The sequence below is a fragment of the Endocarpon pusillum genome (genome assembly GCF_000464535.1).
Source record: "Endocarpon pusillum Z07020 unplaced genomic scaffold C720987, whole genome shotgun sequence".
NCBI classification, from domain to species: domain Eukaryota; kingdom Fungi; phylum Ascomycota; class Eurotiomycetes; order Verrucariales; family Verrucariaceae; genus Endocarpon; species Endocarpon pusillum.
Genome location: NW_006913582.1, coordinates 161924 through 182287, shown reverse-complemented (window position 1 = coordinate 182287; position 20364 = coordinate 161924). Strand labels below are relative to the sequence as shown.

The window sequence follows — 20364 nt, the reverse complement described above, 5'->3', positions numbered from 1 at the left end:
TTGCTAATTGTTTAATTTTTGCAGAATTAAATATTATATAGACTGTCCAAGTACCAATGTCTGTCTTTTCTCTTAAGGCCCCTTGATTTTTCCTTACGTTCCCAGACCAGCCTTCATGATCTTTATTAGATCAACTCTCTTCTACATGTATGGATCTTATGGCCCATCATCACGGACCGCTGAATCTTTTGGAAGCAGGAAGTTGGTGATGTAGCATTGATGGCGAACACTTTCGCAACACCGCTTTTGTATAAGCAAGGGTAGGCGGTGTTGTGTTCTGCTTTGTTTATAAGCATGTCTAAACACTTTCGCCTGTGCCCTCAAGCTGTAATCACTTTATGTCAAACTCTCCGCCTGCGCACTGCTTCAAATCAACCACAGATCCTTGTGATACTCTGCTTATTCTACAATTACCCCTCTGCGGCAGTTCAAGATCGCATCGACATCCGTATCATTTCGTCCACGACATTCCGAGATGGCTTCGTACCAGACAGCATACGAAAGAAGCAAACCAGTGCAGCGAGGCGGTTGTAATGAATTCAGACTCGGCAACAATCGTCTCTGCATATATGACTTTGAGCATCAGATTATAGACCTAGGGTATGTTCACAGCCAGAGATGTTGAAGGCCTTACGAATTGTGGACCGGATCTCTAGGATTCTGTGTGCTTGTCACAACTTATGACTGACATCAAGTATAGGGAGGTGGCAACAACGGTCGTGATGTTTTGTGGAGATCAGCGTCATCCCAGAGTTTACACACTGCCTCTTGCGATGGCCAAAGCGACACCTTCAGCACTATCGACAGCATTGACATCAACAACGCCTGCTCTATCACTACAAAACATTTCCCATATCCTCGGTGACTTGGCAACATCACGCAATGGAGTCCTGGCTTTTAGAACGTTCCACTGCTATCTCCTCACTGGCACTTTCAATACCTCCAAGTTCATCAAGCCTGCAACAGATAATCACCTGACTCGTTACAATTCGACCAATGTCGGCTATAGTTTCGAACTAACAGCGATTTGTATCCAAATGGGGAACCTTCTTCATGCCACCAGATTTGCCGAACTAGCACATTATGAGATTCGTCGAGAATTTTTGTATCGACCACTTGTTCTTGCGGACTTTTGATAAGACGTACAACTGTAAAACACGTTAGCTATCGCTAATAGAGCAGCGGTGGTGAAACAAACTTCTGCGGTTGGCTGTCATCCCGGTCAGAGCCTGCCTGACGTGCGCCGAAGCTTCGAGACCATCTTGTAGATCCAAAAGCTTTTGGTCTCGAAGCTCATTTGTATCATTCTCAATCGCATTCGCCCAGTCAATCAGAAACCCGTCCAAGTCACCAGCCAGCTTGTCGATCATACAAAGATGCCCATGCCAAAGCACAAGTCAACACCACCCTTCCGGGGACGTCAACCTTACCCAATCCTCAACCTGTCAATGGCAGCCTCATCGTCCACGTGCTTGATCCAACCCAGATTCAAGAATTCCTCGCTAGCCAGCCAAATCACCCTTCCACATCAAATCCTCCAAGTGCCGTCGCAGGGCCCTCTGTGCAGACAAATCCAGCAGCCACCACGAATCCAGTGAATGTTGTTGGTACCGCCAGCGCCCCCCTTGGCCTCGTTCATGCCTCCTCTGTAATTATTACGATTACAGCTGCAGCTGTAGCTATCAACGGCCCAAGAAGGAGGAGGAGGGTACGGGAATTGTCTCCGTTCAACGAGACGAGGGATTTGGGAAGGGGAAAGAGGGAGAAGAAGCCTGTTGCTCGATACCATTGAAGGACAGCAAGATCTTGGGTGGGCGGCAGGAGTGGACTTCATGATACAAAGGCGCTGGTAGGATAGCTGTTCTTTTCTGCGAATTTTCAAATTGAGTTGTACGATCAGAAATCAGTACAGAGCCACTGGCTCAAATACAAGAAGCTTCTCCATCTATTGGCGTCCTCCTGGGCATTACATCCTCAGTAGGGTATTCTTCCTATCCTGAATCCTGGACCGGTTGCTGTTGTTGGTTCTTGGTCTACTGGCGTACCCCTACGTATGATATTGGCTTCAAAGGATAACGAAAAGCTGACAGCAATCAAACAGTTTCGACAGCATTTCTGGGCACTATGATCACGATATCACAGCTCAGCGTATTTGTATTGCGCTTCCCTCATATCACTGGCGTACTCCTACGCACAGCTTTACGGGATAGATTCAAAAGCGTGCGCCAAGCCACCCCTATTCTATACCCCTTTTCCATCGGCTATGAAACTTCCCTAATGATCATCTGCGATCAACAGCGTCCAGCTAGGCGGAGCTGCGGTGGGCGCCAACTACGGTGGTGGAACCATACTCATACCAGCTCCGCCTCTATCAAACTTTCAGTACCAGGCTCTTTCGTCCAGATCTTGGCGATCTTAAACCCTTCGGACTCTAACAACATGCGCCAATGCTCTTCTGTTCGCTCGCTAGAGGAGAGGAACGCCATCATGAGCATGTCTAGCCCCGTGCTCACCCAATGCGCGTCCATATCTGGTATGACATACTCGTTAATCAAAAGCTTGCTGTATCCCTTGGTCATGCCCGGTTTCAGGTTTGCGAGGATCTCTTTGGCTTTAGCATCCGGCCAATCGTGTAAGCAGGAGTGCAAGTAGTAAGCTCGTGCACCTGCATCCTTTATTAGTAGGAGCCTAACTTTCCCTGTAGGGGGCACTTACCTTGGACTGGCTGGGGTGTGAAGAAGTCATGCTCCATCTTCATGATACTCTGGTCAAGCTCTGTGGCTTCCGCGAGAACGCTGGCCAGGTCCTGCAGCACTAATCGGCCTGGCAAACTAGGATGTTTCTTCTTTAGCTCTTTCAAATCATGACCCTTGCTTCCGCCGACATCGACAAGAAAGATAGCGTCTTCGTCTGTGCTGGCACCCTTGACAAGATTCTCTATCACAGGATAGAAGTCTTCATCCATCCAACTTGCACGCCCAGTGCGGTAGCCGGCCATGTGATTGCTAAATTGCGTAAAACGCTCTGGGTGTTTCTGGAGGTGTCCGAAGAAGTGATCTTGAATTCCATGGCCATACTGAAACGGCCCATCGACAGGATTTGTAGGGTTCTTGTACTGAGTTTTGGCGAGAAATTGGTAGAGGTTGTACAAGGCGGGGATGGCCATGTCCATGCTTTTCCATGCAATCTTGAGTCAGTACGATCGCAAGATTGGTTCGAATAGACCCACCAGAACGGAATCGCGTCTCGATAGACTGGCTGTATATACGCCTTCGAGACGGGTGTCGATACGTAGCTGTCAGGGCCAGCTTCATACACGGATCCCATCGCTGCCAAATGTTTCAATAGACGGTCTGTCACATTTCATCCTCACATCAGCCCACTTTCTTCCCATACCATGTGCCTTTTTCTTGACGCAATAGACGTACTCAATAGTACAGGGTCTGAGTTGGTCATTTCGGCAAGCTCAGAGCTGCTCTTGGGACTGCAGTCGTCTGAATCCAGCTTCTCAAAAAGTTTGAGGTCAACAGCAGTTCGCAATGCCGCATGATGCGAGAGCTGTGGCCAGCGATTAAATCAGTAAACAAGCGGGTGCAAATAGCAGGTGGGCATCATACTTCAGCCCAGTTGATCCTCAAAATCGATTCCACAGGGGTCTCCAAGGCGTAGCAGAGTTTGCGAGCAGCAGCGAGGCATTCCCGTCTAGCCTCACCTTTGTCTCTACCTAGGTTCTTTCTGTTCTCATCGATGGCACTGAGAAGTGCACGAACATCGTATGGGGTTGACGACATGGCTTGATATGATATTTCGAAGTTTCAAGTCTTGCAAGGAAGAAATCAAGTGCAAAAGGAAAGTTGACGGCGTTATCTTTGGGGGACCAGCGTGTAAATGCCTCAGTAGCTGTGATGTCAGCTGGAGTACAGCCTTGTATGCCCTCCGTAGTTCCCATTGTTCTTGCTGGGTTCGTCAGCAGTAACAGGCTAAGGCAGCAACCATGCCCTAGTGTTGACCTTCTGAGAGGGCCTATTGGCCGCATTTCATATGCGTAATCCCTGCGTTTCTACTTCTTCTAATTGGTCAATTTCCAACGCAATTTCGCTTCTACTTTCGTTGTACAGTACAGCCAATTTGTTGAATGGCAAGAGTATGAATTATGATTGTGAGTTGGGTAGTAGATGAAGAAGCCAAGTTCTACGTACAAGTTGGGCGGAATGCGCTCGGAGCGGTATATTCAGAGCGGTATATTCGGCAACGGTATATTCGGCGTTTGGGTCTTGGCGGGTAATTTGTCATACAAATTGCTAGCAAATCCACCCACCTTGACCATTCAAGTACTATGAAGATTTTGCACAGAAATTGATACATTCTATTGACGTTGTTGTGACTTCCCTATTAGGAAATAGATATAGAAAATGTGGTGTTGCAGAAATCGCTCTATCTTCTGGCCTCTCTGCCCCTGCCTCTGCCCCTGCCCCTGCTCTACCCTGCACCCCGTTTTGGCGCCTTTTCGGCTTCTAACGCCTTCATTGTGGGGGCTCTCTTGCGGCCAGCTCTTGATTGCGTCGTCGCTGCTGGCGCCGTTGAAGGAGGGGGTATAAAAGCCTCATCTGTAGCTTCTTCTTCTTCTCCTTCTTCTTCTTTTTCTTCATCCTCCGGGAAGGACGGATGAACCATTGTTGTGGTGGTGGTGGTGGCGATAGCAACGGCGCCGGCGGCGGATCCACGAGGGGGGGTATCAAGGATGCTCTCCACGTCAACAAGAGCTGTAGAAGGAGGAGGAGGAGGAGGAGGAGGAGGCCCTGCGAGGGGTACTGGCCCTGCTACAAACGAAGCTGCTTGGGCTAAATTAGCCTCCTGGCGTGTCTCTCGAGCAGCAACCTGCTCTCTATTATTGACGTCACGTTCTGCTGCCTTAGCTCCTGTCATAAGTCGCTTATTGATCTTATCATGACTCTTAAACTGCCTATTCCACCCTGGCTTCTTAACAGTATCTGGCATTCGAGTATTAAGATCATCTCCTTTAAGCTCTTGAGCGAATTGAACAAGACCCTGTTGAGCATTCGTAGCTGCTCGATCGTATCGTGTACGAGCGTAACCTGTAAGGTCCTCTCTAGCCTTTAGAACTTGTAGACCAAGCCCTGTGATCTGATTCCTATTAGGAGAGATATAAGGATTCTGCAAGTAAGAGGTAGATTGTCGTAAGGGGGATATTGGTAGGGCAAAAGTACGGTATGTTGGTACCTAATTAGCGATACAAATAGGCTTACTATTAATTCACCAACAAGGGTGTATTAAGGATCGAGGAATAAGAGCACCATCCTTAAACAGTTACGTAAGATAGTGCTTGTAAGAGAGACCAAATCGAACAAGTAATTCGCACTCAAAACAGAGTAGCGTAGGGCGTAAAGAGCCTTTGCTCATCTCTTCTTTTGTAATCTCTTATTTAGGGGAGATCTTTGATATAGCAAAAAGCGAGATTATATCTGCTAGCAGTAGAAACGCTTGCGAATCAAGCGTACAGGGTAGTTTACTACTATTTCGAGCCTCTTTATTAGATAGCTGTCGCAATTTTGACTGTATAGTAGCTTCAAGTTAACGGCTAGCTTCTTTTATATCTATCTGCTTATTAAGTATATCCTTAGTGCCAGGGTGAAGACTCTCTAAGCGTTGATTTAAATGAGCGCCCAAATTTGGATACTTACGAGTATAAATGCGTAGAAATTACGACTCCTTAAGACCCTAATAGTCCTTAAGATATTTGATTTTATTAAGCCTTAGCTTTGAATAAATCTCTGTACGATTAGCCTCTAACTTAGCGTGCGTATTGCTCTTAATAAAGGTCTAAAGAAGTGCCTTCATCTCCTTCCGAATCTCCTTAGGATAACCCTTATCAGCAAGCCTCTTTTTAACGTTCTTAATAATATGCTAGTCGCAAAATTGCAGAATTGTAGTCAAGAGAGATATAGGCATTAAGGCCTTCATCCCAGCAGCTTGATCGCTAACAATAACGCGTGGTACAGGGATAGGAGGATAGAAAACGTGCTTTTTGAGGCTCTCGAAGATGAAATCGAAGGATAGCTTGCTCTCTGAGCGAGCAAACGATAGAGAGCTCACAAAGGTTGAGTTATAATTTGTGATATCAGTAGTAATAATAAGCACTAGATTCAGCTTATTCGTACGAAACGTGCCATCAACGAAGAGGGTCCAGTTTGCTATAAAGCGCTGTGCGTATTGAATCTGCTTGGGATGAGCGAACCAAACCTGCTAAAGCTGTTGATCAACGACTTCGCCTGTATCTGGATTGAATTTCTCTTCTATCTGGCATTCAAAGATAAAGCCAGCCTCTTCAAGAGCAACAACAAGGCCAGCAAACTTGTTTCATTTAGCAGAGGCGGTATAGGATCAAATGTTGTAGTAGGTACTGCGATCAAGAGGGAATCTAACCTGTTCAAGCACTCTGAGAGCAACAGAATATGATACATTAGCTGTTTGAAGAGACTTACCTAACTCTACTGCAGGCAAAAACCCTAATAGCATTTTGACATGCTCAGCTCTATATCTCAACGGATTTACAGCTATCAAATGACTATGAGTATTATTAGAGATACCCAAAACAAAGCCATATTCGCTAGATTCATACTTGCCAATTTGCTTATACGCAAGATAAATAAGATAAGAGCAGTTGTGAGCATTAATACTTGTTATCTCTTGCTTCCGGCGGCTTATAACAGTACCCTCCTCATCTCTTATAACGTGGTTCTCAAGCTTACGAGTATTCTTAGTATCTCCTCTATAGTGTATACAACGAAAATCAAACCGTGGACGTGCTTGCTTCACGCTTCCGCTCTTTCAAACGATAGCGAAGCCCTGCGATAAGGCCCAGCCTTGAAGACGCTCTTGACATATATCTGGATTGACGAAGACCTCACCGGCGATAGGAGGCAGTAAGAAGGAGGAGGGGAGGGAGCGCACACGCCTCTCGAGCTCGGGTTTGAGGTGCTTTGGGCAATCAGGATGGGCAGTCCACAGCGACATAGCCATAGCAAGAATAACAACACCAAGGATATCTATCTTAATGCCTATTTAGGAAGCAACAGCAAGCTGAAATTTACAACAGGAGTTGGACTATTGAAGTGTTGGGAAAACTGAGGAACGCTACATACAAATTACTACTGCGCAGTCACGCCAAGACCCAAACGCCGAATATACCGTTGCCGAATATACCGCTCTGAATATACCGCTCCGAACGCATTCCGGATTTCTACCGATGGCCTACCGCCAGTTATCCGGTGTCTAGTGCTACACTACTGTTGCTGGGGTGCCGGTCTAACACCGGCAAGGAGCGTCATCTCCTGGTAAGCCTGACACGCAGCAAGTAGGATTGCTTACCACGTAGCAGTATCCTCACTCAACCTTCTCAAAGGCTAATATGTTCCTTGAAGGAAAGTTAGTCAGTATGGTAGGCTAATGTGCGTAAAGGGAGATGACAGAGCGTTGATGATCCTGAGGCAGGAAGTGTACGCCACCAACAGTCAATCTCAACCACTTCGACGCCCAGAAAGTCCCTTACGATCTCGGTACAGTACCGAGATTCTAAGGGACAGTGATCCTACGCCGTTGTGAGGGTGGGCTTGGAATGATGCTTGTCTTATGATAAGCTCAATAAGTGGTGGCGGCGGCTGAGTCCCAGCTATGGATCTGGCAGGCCTTGCATCTCATCTGTACTCGGGTCTCCCCTCGGGTCCTCGATCTACCTCATCACCCATGGGCCTTCTCGCCTTGCAGTGCACAGAAGTGCTAAGCCTGACGAGGGAGGGGGGGCCTGGACCACGCAGAGTTGACAGTACATCCGTACGATGCGTGCTGATACTCGGGCTCGTGCTTGTCGTTGCTCTTTGCCTCCCCCCCTCCGCCCGAACATCTAAGGCGTTAGCAATAAAACCACATAGCCAGCACATCAATTCATTCTGCTGCGAAACATTGCAGTCATGCCTATCGTTGTCACCCCCCCAGAGCCAACCCAATTCTACGTCCCCACAGTCGACATCTCACCGTATCTGGCTGATCCCACTTCGGCTGAGGCGGGAAAGATCATCGCAGACGTGCGTGCCGCCTGCATCTCTACAGGCTTCTTCCAGATCACCGGCCATGGGATCCCGCGCTCGCTTCAAAAAGACGTCTTCGATGCAGCCGCCGCATACTTTGCGTTGCCCTATGATGAGAAGAAGAAACTCGACGCCAAAACCACTATCGGTCACAGAGGCTACGACGTCCTTGCTTCGCAATCCTACGAGGCAGATGTGCTGCCCGACTTGAAGGAAGTACCTCTCCCCCAACTGACCTGCCATCACTTTGCTGCTCCAAGATGAGAACCCGGGCCTCGAAGTCCTCGACACCAACTCCAACGAATTCGTGCCCATCGCTCCAAACCCAGACGCGTACGTAGTGAATGTCGGGAGCATGTTGTCCAAATGGACGCGGAACGAGTACAAGAGCAGTGTGCACAGGGTGATCAATCGGAACCCGGGCGACAGGTATAGTGTGGTGTTTTTCTTTGACGGGAATTTGGATTGCAGGTTGAGTCCTTTGGATGGGCAGGGGGAGAAGGAGGGGGAGGAGGTGTTGACTGTGGAGGGGCATATGTTGAAGAGGATGAGGGAGTCTTATGGAGGGAAGAAATGAGCTTGATGTAGTTGGAACTGGGGCAAGAGCACGGTTGGAGGATTATGTATGGGAGAGCGCTGGAGTGGAGGCTGGCCTATGTGCTTCTGATTAAAGCCTGCAGTCGAGGAGGTCCTCGATGTTGTCAACGCGAAAGAGCGTGATATCTTAGCTCAATGAACAATACTAGTTGAAGATTAGTTACGATTTCCTGGCACAACGTTGGAGAGCGATGGCTTTAAACCTACATACGGTCTTTCAGGTACCACTCGTAAACTCAGAGACAAAATTGCTGAGACCACCAAACCAACTCCAAAGTTACAGGTGCAGGTTCGAATCCATCAAGCTGAACAACTCTTCATCTACCCAACTCACGCCACGCACACACCGATAAAGCAGAAGGCCCCTCACGACTTCACCTCTCCAAACTCATAATTCTGTCTCTTCATCACAATTCCGTCTCTTCAGAATCACCTTTAACCCCGTTTGATTCACGAACTAGCGGTTCTCTACCCGCCACTCCGGACACTCAGGTTCGGCGAAGCTGATCTGTTGGAATGAGTGAGCGAGCCGGGGGTAGGCATGGGAAATTAGGAAGCCAAAGAGGGGGGGGGGAATACCTGGTAGGTTTTGAGCAGGGATGGTATCAATTTGTAAAGACTTCGAGATAGGAGATGTGTTTGCCGAAGCAGACACGGTGGCCGGCTCCGAACTGTAAAGGCGTACTGGTAAGCAAGCGTACCGAGCAGCAAGAGGGAGATGGTGCGGATTAGTAGCGGGAAGGTCTGCACCGCCCAAGCTGCCAGAAGTAGGGATATTTTTGGGAGATGGAAAGAATCGTAACGCACAATGAGCAATCCGGCCTCCATCCTCCTACGATGTTCGCTATCACAATCTAGCCACCTCTCTGGCCTCCAAACCCCAGCATTCTCCCCAAAAACGTCCCTATCACGATGCACCACCCACGGGCTCATCCCGATCACGGTCCCACCCTCAAACCTTTGCCCACACACTGTCGCTCCCTCGGGCGGCACGACCCGTTCTAGCGGCAGCCCGAAGGGCGGATGCAGACGCCCAGCTTCTTTGATGCACGCGTCGAGTTAGGGGAGAGAGTGCGCTTGCAGGAGTGGAGGGTGCGGAGTGCGGGAGGGAGGCCAATTCGGACAGGAGGCGGGAAAGGGTGGCCGGGTGCGAAAGAAGTCTATGGATCGTGGTACGGAGGAGGATCGCGGTCGTGTCGCTTCCGGCGGTTACGTTGGAGGTTGTCCGTGCTATAAGGGCCCTGGGTGAAGTGATTAGCTATCAGTTCTGTGGGGCTGAACCCGTGACTAACACGGGGAGTGGATGGCAAGTTACCAGGGTGGGATGGACTTGTCCTTGGCTTGGGCTTCAAGGAAGCGCGAAAGGAAATCACGAGAGTTGGTCGAAGACTCTTTGTCGGAGGGGTTTTTGGCCGCACTTTTGCGTTCTGCAATGCGCGCGAGCCCGAATCCAACGATGGGGTTCATGCGAACGGACTGTAGGCGTTGGAGGATGGGATTTTTGGCCCATAGCCAGTCGACCTAGGGGATCTGCGAGATCTACCGTTTTTTCAGTACACAGGTCTCAGAACAATCAGAAGGCTAAGAATTACCGGGGACGTCTTATGGAAGTAATGCCAAATGGATCCCATGATCCCATCGACATCTTCTGCTCGCTCCAGAAAACCCAAGCGCTTGGAGAAAGTGAGTTCTCCCATAACGTCAAATGCAAACATTTGCAACCAGGCGCCTAAGTCACACACATCGCCCGTCTGTACGAAAAGCTTGTCCAGTCGGGCAAAGAAGTAGCTAATGGTCGTGTCAACATAGGGCTTAAAAGACATTAGATTACTCATCAAGTAGATGCCTGCAATCGGCTTCTTGAGCATTCGGTGCAGATTTTCGTTCTGTGTTGCGAAGATAGTGGGTACTGGCTTGCCTTTGGCGTAGAATAGGAGGACGTGGTAAAAGTCAGACTAAGAGTGATGGTCAATGACTCCTTCGCCTTCCCTGATGACAAACTGGGGCAGTCCTTACCTTCACGAACTTCCCAGTGAAGCTATATAGATTTAGGATCTCGGCCGGGTCACTAACCGAGACCATATTCGGTCCGAAGCGTACCAGCTTCCCATACTTTTGGTGCAGAGCGATGTGTATATCACGTGCCTGGTTAGACAAAACCCATGACACGCGAGGAAGATTCGAAAACGCGGCGAGAAAGGGCCCTGGAACTTGGCGCAAGAGAATGTATGAATGAAAAGACCACAGAGACAAGATAAGGAGGTCAAGAAGAGGGATCAAGACGACATTCGCTGGGAGAACGTCGACACTCTAGAAAGCACAATGCCTGCAGCCATTTGCTTACTCGGCAATCCACAATGAAATGACAGCAGCAATCGGTGTTGAATGCTGTTGAGCGGAGCAGCAGGGGGGCAATTGATATAGCAAAAGGAACGTGTATTTTGGCTGCTCTACTGTCCTCAAAACAGCGAATTCGACTCTCTATCTATACCAATCCCTATACCCTGCCTCCGCAACCTCTCTATTAGTGCTATTACCAGGAGCAAGTCCTTTCGGCCGTACAATAACTGCTATAGGAGAAGCAGAAGATACCGTACACAGCAGAATGCACTAGGTATAGCAGAAAGAACTGTGCATAGCAGAAAATACCGGAAGTAAAATCCAAAAGTACCGCCAAGTCGGAATATCACGTGCCATTTCTTGGCATTATCTTCACAAATGCCAATAGTAGATAGAAGGAGACAACTAAGAGATTGTGCGACAAAGACGGCCTATTTGCAGTAGTTGGGCCTAGCTGTGCTGGTTCTTAGGTCGCCGCATCCTTGGAACCAGCATCCAGGGCGGACCCGAGTCCCAGATCCTCAGCCCAGACTTATATGGCACAAGGCTTCCCATCGTGCATATCCGAGATGATAATGCAAAGCTCGACACATAGTTCAGAGCGATAGAGAGCTTGATGGGTAGGGCAATTGGAAAGGGAATGAGTGCGCATATTTTTACTGAAAGAAGACTTTGGGACGGGGATCCAACGAAAAGACACATTGGACAAAGTGATGGGAAGTATCGAGTGAAAGAAAAGTGACCTCGACTCAATGGTGCACGATGCTCTAGAGTCAGGGAGCAATTGGCAAGATTAGCAGATAATTTTACCTGTGCAACTAATATGGCAAATTGCTATCGAGGAAGAAGCAGAGAAGTCGCATTACGGAGGAGTAGTTAGTAATACTGGGGTGCCAAGATTTGCCAGGCCGACTGCACAGTACTACTACTTACCAGGAGAAGGGGGTAGCTAAAGATATGCGCTAAGTGCCGTTAGTAGAAATAACAGTCATCCCGTCAAATGACCATCATACAAATATGATAAAAGAAGCATATTTTGACCATAAAATACGTTGTAAATAGTAAGATTTTATGATCATAGAAGACTAAGCTACGAATCCCTATACCCTCTAAGTACTATTACGGTTAGGCTTAATCTAAGCGCACTATGTGTTGGAATTAGCAGTATACGTACAGCCAAATCCTTGGCATCATGTGACCGTACTCTACGTAGTAGTATTAGCCTCTCCTCCTTCTAGAGATAGATCCTGCAGGTAGATAGAATCCATTCATCCACTTCATCACTTTGATGACTCGCCTAGCATTATTTTTAGAGGGTCTCTTCCTGCTAAATAGTAGCCGTGGCCTAATGGGTGGATCCCTCCGGGACCCACTTATTGGCTTGACGGTCACGTGTGGTGTGTGCGGTTTAAGTTGTGGCCGGCGTCCGGAGTCTAGCGCGTCTTAGCAATTTGCGATAAACTCTAGGTCTGACGGCTATCTTTTAGCTATCCCTCTGCCCTAGCTATTGTGTGGTGTTCCACAGTCATATTTTTAATAGAACAGAGACATCATCTCTTTAAGTGATACATGAGAAGCTAACAGCTGTCCAATGAATACTAAATTCAAGGCGCTGATCTGAAGTTGCTATTGCAATATGACCGGAAGCAAATCCCTGGCGCTGTCGTAGTGTGTCGCATTTGGGAGTGTGTTGCATTTGGGACCACATGGCCAAACTCCTCTCCATATTGCGGCATATTCCAACATTCCCTGGCTTTTGCAGATCTACATCTCGGACAACAGGAGGTCTGTGCATGCCACGAATTATATGAACGACACGCCATTAATCTGGGCTTCAGAAATGGGCAGTACAGCGTGCGTTAAAAACCTGCTTGATGCGGGCGCAGACCCAAACGAGTTCGAGGTTGATGGCTGATCTGCACTACATTGGGCAGCTAGAAACGGACATCTTGATATCGCGATGTTATTGTTGGAACATGGCGCAAGTTTAAGACAACGAGATAGGAGAGGTCATGCGCCACTGGACTGGGCCGTCGACAGAGAGCACTGGAATGTTGCTGGTGTCCTTAGACGGTGGTCTGATAGACATGAGCTTGGAAGACGTGATAGCACTTCACAACTACAAGAGTTCAAGGAAAAAGTTGAGAGCACGCATGCCACTCAGAACACAGGGCAACTTTGGGACTGGAGACCCTGACGGCTCCAATTAAGAAGAGGACAAGCAGCGGAAGATATGTACTTAAGAGCAACGCTGCAACAGGCTATTAGTTCCTAAGGGGACCTATTCATAGTGATATATTTCTTAACTCCAAGAATATAGAAAATAGAAACAGGAACTTATCTTTATCTTTCGAAACTTTAAAGATCACAAAATGGCGAGAGTAGCAACCTTTGATTAAGATAAATTAGAAGATAAGTGTACACCAGTGATAAGACTCAGATATGGACCCTAGTAACCTGAAGGGCACGAAAGCAGGCTCCCTGATTTAGGGGAGTGCTTCCAAATCCAAACCTTATAGGTAAGCTTAAGGTAGAATTCAGTTGATTCTCAGGGCTGCTCAGGCTCGGAACAGCCTTACACAGCCACAGCTCAGGGCTGCTTATTCATCGCTCAGGGTATAGTCGTGTGGGTTTAAGTCTCGAAGTGGAAACAGAATTTAAAGAGGTCAAGATTTGGGGTGTGAGTATACCGGCATTGGTCTATATGTGCACGGTCTGAGGTAATCACCACCACCGCACTATTCTGGACAGGTCGGATCAATCCTTCTTGAAAACCAGTCAGACTCAGCTGATTACGGTCGATCTAGAAGAAAGAGGGACGGATGCTGGATAGACCGTACACCCTACACCCCGCCGTTGCCGGTGTGATACAGTTGACTATCGCTGCTGGGTAGATTCATTGCTGGGTCATCATCACCATCAACGTAGTTTTTGCACCCTTGTCCGCCGTTCAAATCTCACGAAAGCGTACTGCTGTTAACGCCTTCTCGGCTATCAACTAAGTACATGGGTGCCAATTGGATATGTTCTCACATCCGTCTCATAAGTGGGAAGCTCTGAACGCAGTCTGCAGCTTATGTTTTTGATTTAACTTTGCATGAACGAAAATCCTAGGCAGCATTGTCGCTCACTCCCGTCAAGATTCTGTAATGAAATGCAAGATCCACTGGGCAACAGCCGCATTCAAGGCCCGGAGGGAAGCATTGATGACATAGATATAAAGAAACGGAAAAGGAGACCCAGGTTACATCTGAATGGATGAAACATTGACCGGGACTTTCTGGTTGCCTACTCTTTTCAACACCCGCTTTTCGTGACCGGTCGAACCTCTTGGTGGGGAAATTCTGGACCCTTTTCCCTATTCCTGGATCGCCCTCGCATCCTTTCTGGTTTGGAGTCGGTTGGAAAATGCATTGAGCGGTGGAAGACGGCTTCAGCGTTGAACGGAGGATTGCACCAGGTACCCAGAGGGCGTATCATCCCAGCTTTAGAGTCTTCCTTGACGGATGAACAAGAGCCAAGGTCCTGATATCCATCCATCCGTTACCCATCCTCTCAAAAACGTCCTGATCATCGGCTCTGGGACGAAGCAGCAACCCGTAGGTAAAATTTGGGTCCCTATAAACTTCCATATACTCGTGTCTCGTTTTATTGAAGCCGAGCCCCTCGGAAGTCCCACAGTTGAGGTCAAAATATGATGCGTTGGATACTCTCGCGAAAGAAGCGCTTTTGACTGATAAGGGCACAGTTGCGACGTCCGCTGTACACCTCAACACGAAACCCTCACTTTTCTCGCCTGCAACATTCCCCTCGCGGGCACGATTTTCCTCGCCTGCAGCATTCTCCTCACCATTGCCGTCGTATTCCAAGCCCATAGTAAAGACAGTCTGCGGGTCCTCTTCTCCAAGATAACTGAGGGACGCGGTACCGCTCCAGCCCGCCCACGACCAGCTAGGGAAATCCGGACGGCGTGTCACTGACTGGTGCGGCGCAGGAGTGTGTGACCACAAAAGGTTGCGCGAGAGAGATGGCGTGTTGGGCAAACCCCAGAAGAACGACATGTTTCGCAAGGTGGAAAAGTACTCGAGAAACCCTTTGAATCCGCGGAGCGAATCGTTTGGAAAGGTCAGGTTGCGACTGGTGTAATCCTCAACGAGAGACCAATACAAAGAGGTTGAGTCGCTGCTTTCGTCCAGGAAAGGGTCTCGCAGCGTGCCTTGGAATGAGGCGTTTGAGTTGGATTGAGACATGTTGGAAAGAGGTTCCAACATCGATTCACACCATATCCCTCCTGCACATTGATAGTATACTTGCTCTGGCCCAAAGACAATACAACGCGGCGACATGAGCCCTTCTTGGAATATCCAGCCCCTTCTGCCCCAGGCACTTGACTTGACTACCATTCCTAGCGACAGATGGGAGGTGACGAGCGTCATGCCATCAAATTGCTCTGAACTTTGCCTAACCCATCGATCAGAATCGTTTACACCGGGGATGCCTTGCGGGTTGTCCCAAGTAGGGGCATTAATGATGGTCGCGAATGCCTGGCGATAAATGGTGCCCATTCGCTCGATATCGGCAGTTCGTTGAAGGGAATCCGTGTTGCTGATGCAGAGATAGTCCGTCCAGATGTAGCGATGGCTGAGTGCGTTGGCCACAGCAATAGCGTCTTGTAAAAAGCGAGGAAGCTCAGACAATTTGTAAATGGCTTTTTGTTCTACAGGCGGTATTCCGCCTAGGACATAGCTGAGTGCTATGTAGGGCGACCCGTGGGGTAAATCAATGACCTGGAGGAGCTTGGTGTCTAACACCCTAAGAGTGAGCCCGTGACCTGAAGCTGGAGATAGTTGATTGCATGTTTCATGGCTGCGGCAGCGACTCAGCCAATTCTTAATCATCTCAAAGTCCACGGATTGAAGGTCATGCAAGCGAGGTGCCCAGTCAGTTCTCCCAGTGAGTTCCGCCTGGTTGAGCAATCCTATATAAATACTGCTCACTGACGTGTAGTATCCGAACCCATGTTCATCCTGCATCTTAAAAGAGCGAGCGACTCCCAGGTATACGGAAGACGTGGGTGGGGTAGCTTTCTGCCTTGCATGGGCCGCCGGGTCACTTCTTCTCTCCCCAAAGGTCAATACCTCGTACCCGAAGACGGGTTTGAGAAACCAGAATTCCACCTCTCTGTCATCTTCACGCGTAAGCGTATCGGCTGCATCGGCAACAATGCGGCAGAGTGGGCATCGAACATTTGCTTCGATATCATCGGAATAGCCCAGGGGAACGCCTCTATCAAGAGGTACGGATCCGCTACGATCAAAAGGCAGACCGTTCCTGAACAAGTCCAGAAGGTCGATTGACTTGCACGTACGGCAGAGTCCATCTGGCTAATCACATCGTGAAGATTCTCCGTAAGTTCTTGGGGGTCTCTGATATCGCTGACCCAAACGGCCCAGGTCAGGTGGAGCGAAGTTTACCGGGGCCAGGATTTCGCGAAGCTTTATTTTGGACACGGTCATATCTTCTTTCTCGGCCATATTATGTTTTCTGCTCTAAATGAACGCTGTGGTGGTGTTGGTAAATGATGCTTATGAATCGATAACTGGCTCTGTTGCTGTCTACTCTACTTATTTATTTATCTCCGAAATGGTCGAAGCCGATGCTTGTAGCCACGAATAATGCTTCCCATTCTAGGCCATTCCTGCAGCTTGCAGAATGCAGAGCTGATAAAGGGTCAATCAATCAAGCTGCTATATTCTTTTACATAAAGTAAGTTGACAAATTACCCGCAGCTGTCAATAACTAACTGTTGAATTCAAAAATACAGTTTGCGCTATTCTGCTATGCGTTTTACAGGCGTTTTGTTACAGACTTGCTACGCGTTTCGCATCAGTTCCGTATGTATTTTTGGTATCAGCATTTCGCGCTATTTCGCTTGATATAGCCAACTCTGTACGTATAAATGCTTGCTCTACGCACTGATTTAGATAGAACAACTTGCTATTTCTACTGATCCGTTGATTATTCAGCACATTTCATCACTAACTTATGTGGGATGCTGTGTCTACGGCCTACTTTATTGAGCTACTTAGATCAATACCAACGAGATTTCAAGCAGCGATCGATGGCAATAGGATGCAAACTTGATTCTAGGCTAACTTAGTCCTAGTTGAGCGACATTGCAGCGTCTATCCTAGTACTGATATAAAGCCTCACGCAAGGAGGGTGACATTATTTACTTAGCCCTGTACCCGTACCAGACAGTCCTCAAACATCAAACTTCTTAATAGCAAGAGATCTTATAAGACTACCTTGCCTCTCTCTGAGCCCAAAATAAGCGAGCGGTCTATGCATATCGCCTGAGCGTATGAATTGTCCCCTTCCACGAGACCGTATGTCTGTAGCGTTCAAGCTACCCAGAGCCAATCTAACTTGCATGGGATTTGTCACACTATCTCATTAAGATCGTGAACAATGCTGACAGGAAAAAGAGGCGTGAGACACGGAGAAAGGGCATCTTGTTCACTGTTGGTGACAGGATGAGTCGGGTGTTGAATGGTTTCTTGGAAAATATAGACATAAAGCTAACGTGAAGTTGGCTCGATGATGGAGTATTACTACCTACTATGATGTACTAAGGTGGTCAAATGCGGCCGAGTCCCAGCAGCAGACCTAGACGCCTCGTCGATCAGGCATTAACCACTGCCATGATACATCGAACAGATATGTAAGCACAAGGCACCGCCAGGTTCATTGTTGATGCATACACCTTCAGGCTTCGGCAAAAGAGAAAAGCAAATGATATCCATCTCTTAAAGAAAGATACCTTGAAAAGAGAAAATAGCATTATTGGAAGCTCTGTTCGAACTTCACAGAGATGCTAAGAGTTTGAACTTGGGCTAAAGTCTCTGGCAGTCCTAGCCAATATGACATCTCAAGTGGTTTTGCCTTTTCAAAAGAGACTCCAGTCCTTCTAGAAAGCGCTCCTCCTAGTAGGCGAACTTTCTGTGGTTTGGTACGAAGAGATGCTGGCCTTAAGGCTTGACCTACGGGCTCATTCCACAGATTCCGGGTCCTCGCTAAGTTTCAGTTCGCATTAGCTTCCTTTCCTAGATCCACACTCAGTAAGAGAAGACAGTGCGGACATACCTTCGTCTCTCAAGGGCCGACAAGAGGTGCAAAGTCATATGCTTCCTCAGCGCAACCGCCATCGCGCATAATATCCATACAAGCGTAAACACCACGTACCCCACCGGGTACCAGAACTTCCTCGCGTTGTCCAAGTATTGCTGTGTGTTCGTGTTCAGCTCGACGAGCGCGTCCATGCTGGCGAACAGCAGCTTGCAGCGACATGTTCGGTACAGACCCGCGAGGTTGAACACAGTGCCGAGGACGAGCAGGCAGGCATTGCACAGCACCAGGAAGCCGTAGACGTATCTAACCGCGACGTCCAGACGGGTCCAGGTTCTCTTCGAGTCGGGGTCGGCGTCATCGCACATCTCCACCTTAACCATGATGAAGTGTCGAAGTACCAGTAAAAAGGCCACCGCGAACGCCAATACTCCGTACAAGACGAAGGTGAACGACCGACACCCCATCCCCACCGTCGGCGTCGTGTACGAGATCGACGCCGCGCATGCGCATGACAACGCCACGACCAGCCACCCCAGCACCTGGCCAGTGAAGAAGTGGAGATGGAAGAACCACCCAAAATCGACCCTCGACATTGTACCTCCATGCGGACCATCGCACGGCGTTCGAATATCGCTTCCGTAGCGGCACCTGCGGGTGGAACTTGAACCCCACCACCCCGCCCAAGGTGTTGTCTAGCACCCCTGCGTTCACGCTTGTAGCCGCGCAGTTGCCAACGACGGCCAACACGACGATCCAAGAGTAGAACACCCCGTAGGCGATCGAGTGCACTGTGTCATTATCACCGAGCTTGTTATATGCATCGTAGGCCACCACTGCTAGCATCAGCACCGCGGGAAGCGCGATTGCGGTAATGAAGGGGACCCGCGCTTCCACGACGCTGCGGAGGGCGCGCTCGAGGTCCACTAGAGACTTGTAATCGTAATCGTGCACAAGGATGTTGCTCGTAGCGGCTACTCTGTTGATCGTGGAGACGGATTGGGGATCCTTTTCGTTGATGGTGTCGACTGCTGTCGTCTTTACCGGGTCATAGGTCATCTATAGAAAGAGCCCACGTTAGCTAGAATTCGTCTTGTACTCCTTCACCGCCATGGTGCATTTACTTTCTGCTCGACAAGCAGTTCACCTGGATGTATTGGTGGGGACACCACTCGCTCGATCTTCTCGCCTAACTGCCTCGTCAAGTCAGGATCATATACCGTGTCGTCCACCATGATCACGAAGGTCTGACGGAGCCTCGGCTCCAGCCGCGACGGCCGGGACAAGTCCCTCACCATGAGCCGGTCGTGCTGCAGCTCCGCGAAAGAGCCCCAGAGCGCACTTGCCGGGTCACCGATCAGCATGACATACTCCTGCGCTGGGAAGCGGAGATATTCAGCGGCATTGCAGCACCACGTGTAAGCTTCCTGGCACGTGGTTCGAAGTTTCTGCCAGTGGAATCTATTGGTCATCCAACCTGACTTTAGGGCTGGATTGTGTGCTGGGGGCGCCTCATCCCCAGTCATCGACGTCGCCGGTTCCTCGCTCCGTTCTGGCCTTTTCTTCTCTGTCTTCTCTGGCTTTCCGCCGACGGGACACAGTAGGAGTAGTCCGGTATACGGTGCGATCCACGAAGCGAGTGGCTGGATCCACTGAGTGGCATTGCTCCATTGGGCTCCCTGGCAGTTGTTTATACACCACCCCTTAGTCCTGTTTACGGAAGGGGAGACTGGGTCGGCTGGGTAGGACACCGTTTTGTTGTAGTGACAGACATCCCAAGGAAGCTCTTCGGTGAAGATGTTGAGTTGGTCACGGGCGCCGAGGACGCAGCATTTGCTGTAGTGAGCGGCTTCGGTGGTGGTAGCGAAGAGGAGGAGGAGGAGGAGGAGGAGGGCTACGGTCAGGACTCGATCGAGAGGACTGAGAGACAATTTGAAGGAAGAGAAGCTGATGCCTGTGAATGCGGTAGTGGAAATTCATCCGGTTAGTGATGCGTCTTTGTCATGGGGTTTGACGAGATGAGATATACCTCTCTTGAGAGAAAGGGCAGAAAGGTGAGTGTGCGCTCCTCCGAATCCAATAGCGAGGACTCGGTCTGCCATTCTGACGAGAACCAAAGGAGCTTCTGTAGAACGGCGGAACCAGCAGGCAATGGTTGCTCATCAGCGTATATCCTAAATGGAAGTAGTTCTCC

General features: G+C 49.0%; 4 protein-coding genes across 4 annotated transcripts; 1 reads left to right on the top strand and 3 right to left on the bottom strand.

Moving 5' to 3' along the window:
* Positions 1 to 2351: 2351 nt before the first annotated feature.
* Positions 2352 to 3791, bottom strand: EPUS_01242 (uncharacterized protein; the record flags this gene model as incomplete). Its single annotated transcript, XM_007788535.1, has 5 exons — positions 2352 to 2665; positions 2716 to 3173; positions 3230 to 3329; positions 3429 to 3558; positions 3618 to 3791. The coding sequence occupies 5 exons, from the start codon at positions 3789 to 3791 to the stop codon at positions 2352 to 2354; spliced, it is 1176 nt and encodes a 391-aa protein (XP_007786725.1).
* Positions 3792 to 7988: 4197 nt separating this feature from the next.
* EPUS_01241 (uncharacterized protein) lies at positions 7989 to 8682 on the top strand (the record flags this gene model as incomplete). Its single annotated transcript, XM_007788534.1, has 2 exons — positions 7989 to 8321; positions 8371 to 8682. 2 exons carry the CDS (start codon positions 7989 to 7991, stop codon positions 8680 to 8682), a joined length of 645 nt encoding a protein of 214 aa, XP_007786724.1.
* A 972-nt stretch (positions 8683 to 9654) lies between these two features.
* On the bottom strand, positions 9655 to 10784 carry EPUS_01240 (uncharacterized protein; the record flags this gene model as incomplete). Its single annotated transcript, XM_007788533.1, has 4 exons — positions 9655 to 9943; positions 10018 to 10223; positions 10295 to 10657; positions 10719 to 10784. 4 exons carry the CDS (start codon positions 10782 to 10784, stop codon positions 9655 to 9657), a joined length of 924 nt encoding a protein of 307 aa, XP_007786723.1.
* A 3734-nt stretch (positions 10785 to 14518) lies between these two features.
* EPUS_01239 (uncharacterized protein) lies at positions 14519 to 20272 on the bottom strand (the record flags this gene model as incomplete). Its single annotated transcript, XM_007788532.1, has 5 exons — positions 14519 to 16373; positions 18189 to 18544; positions 18609 to 19229; positions 19295 to 20124; positions 20200 to 20272. The coding sequence occupies 5 exons, from the start codon at positions 20270 to 20272 to the stop codon at positions 14519 to 14521; spliced, it is 3735 nt and encodes a 1244-aa protein (XP_007786722.1).
* Positions 20273 to 20364: the final 92 nt, after the last annotated feature.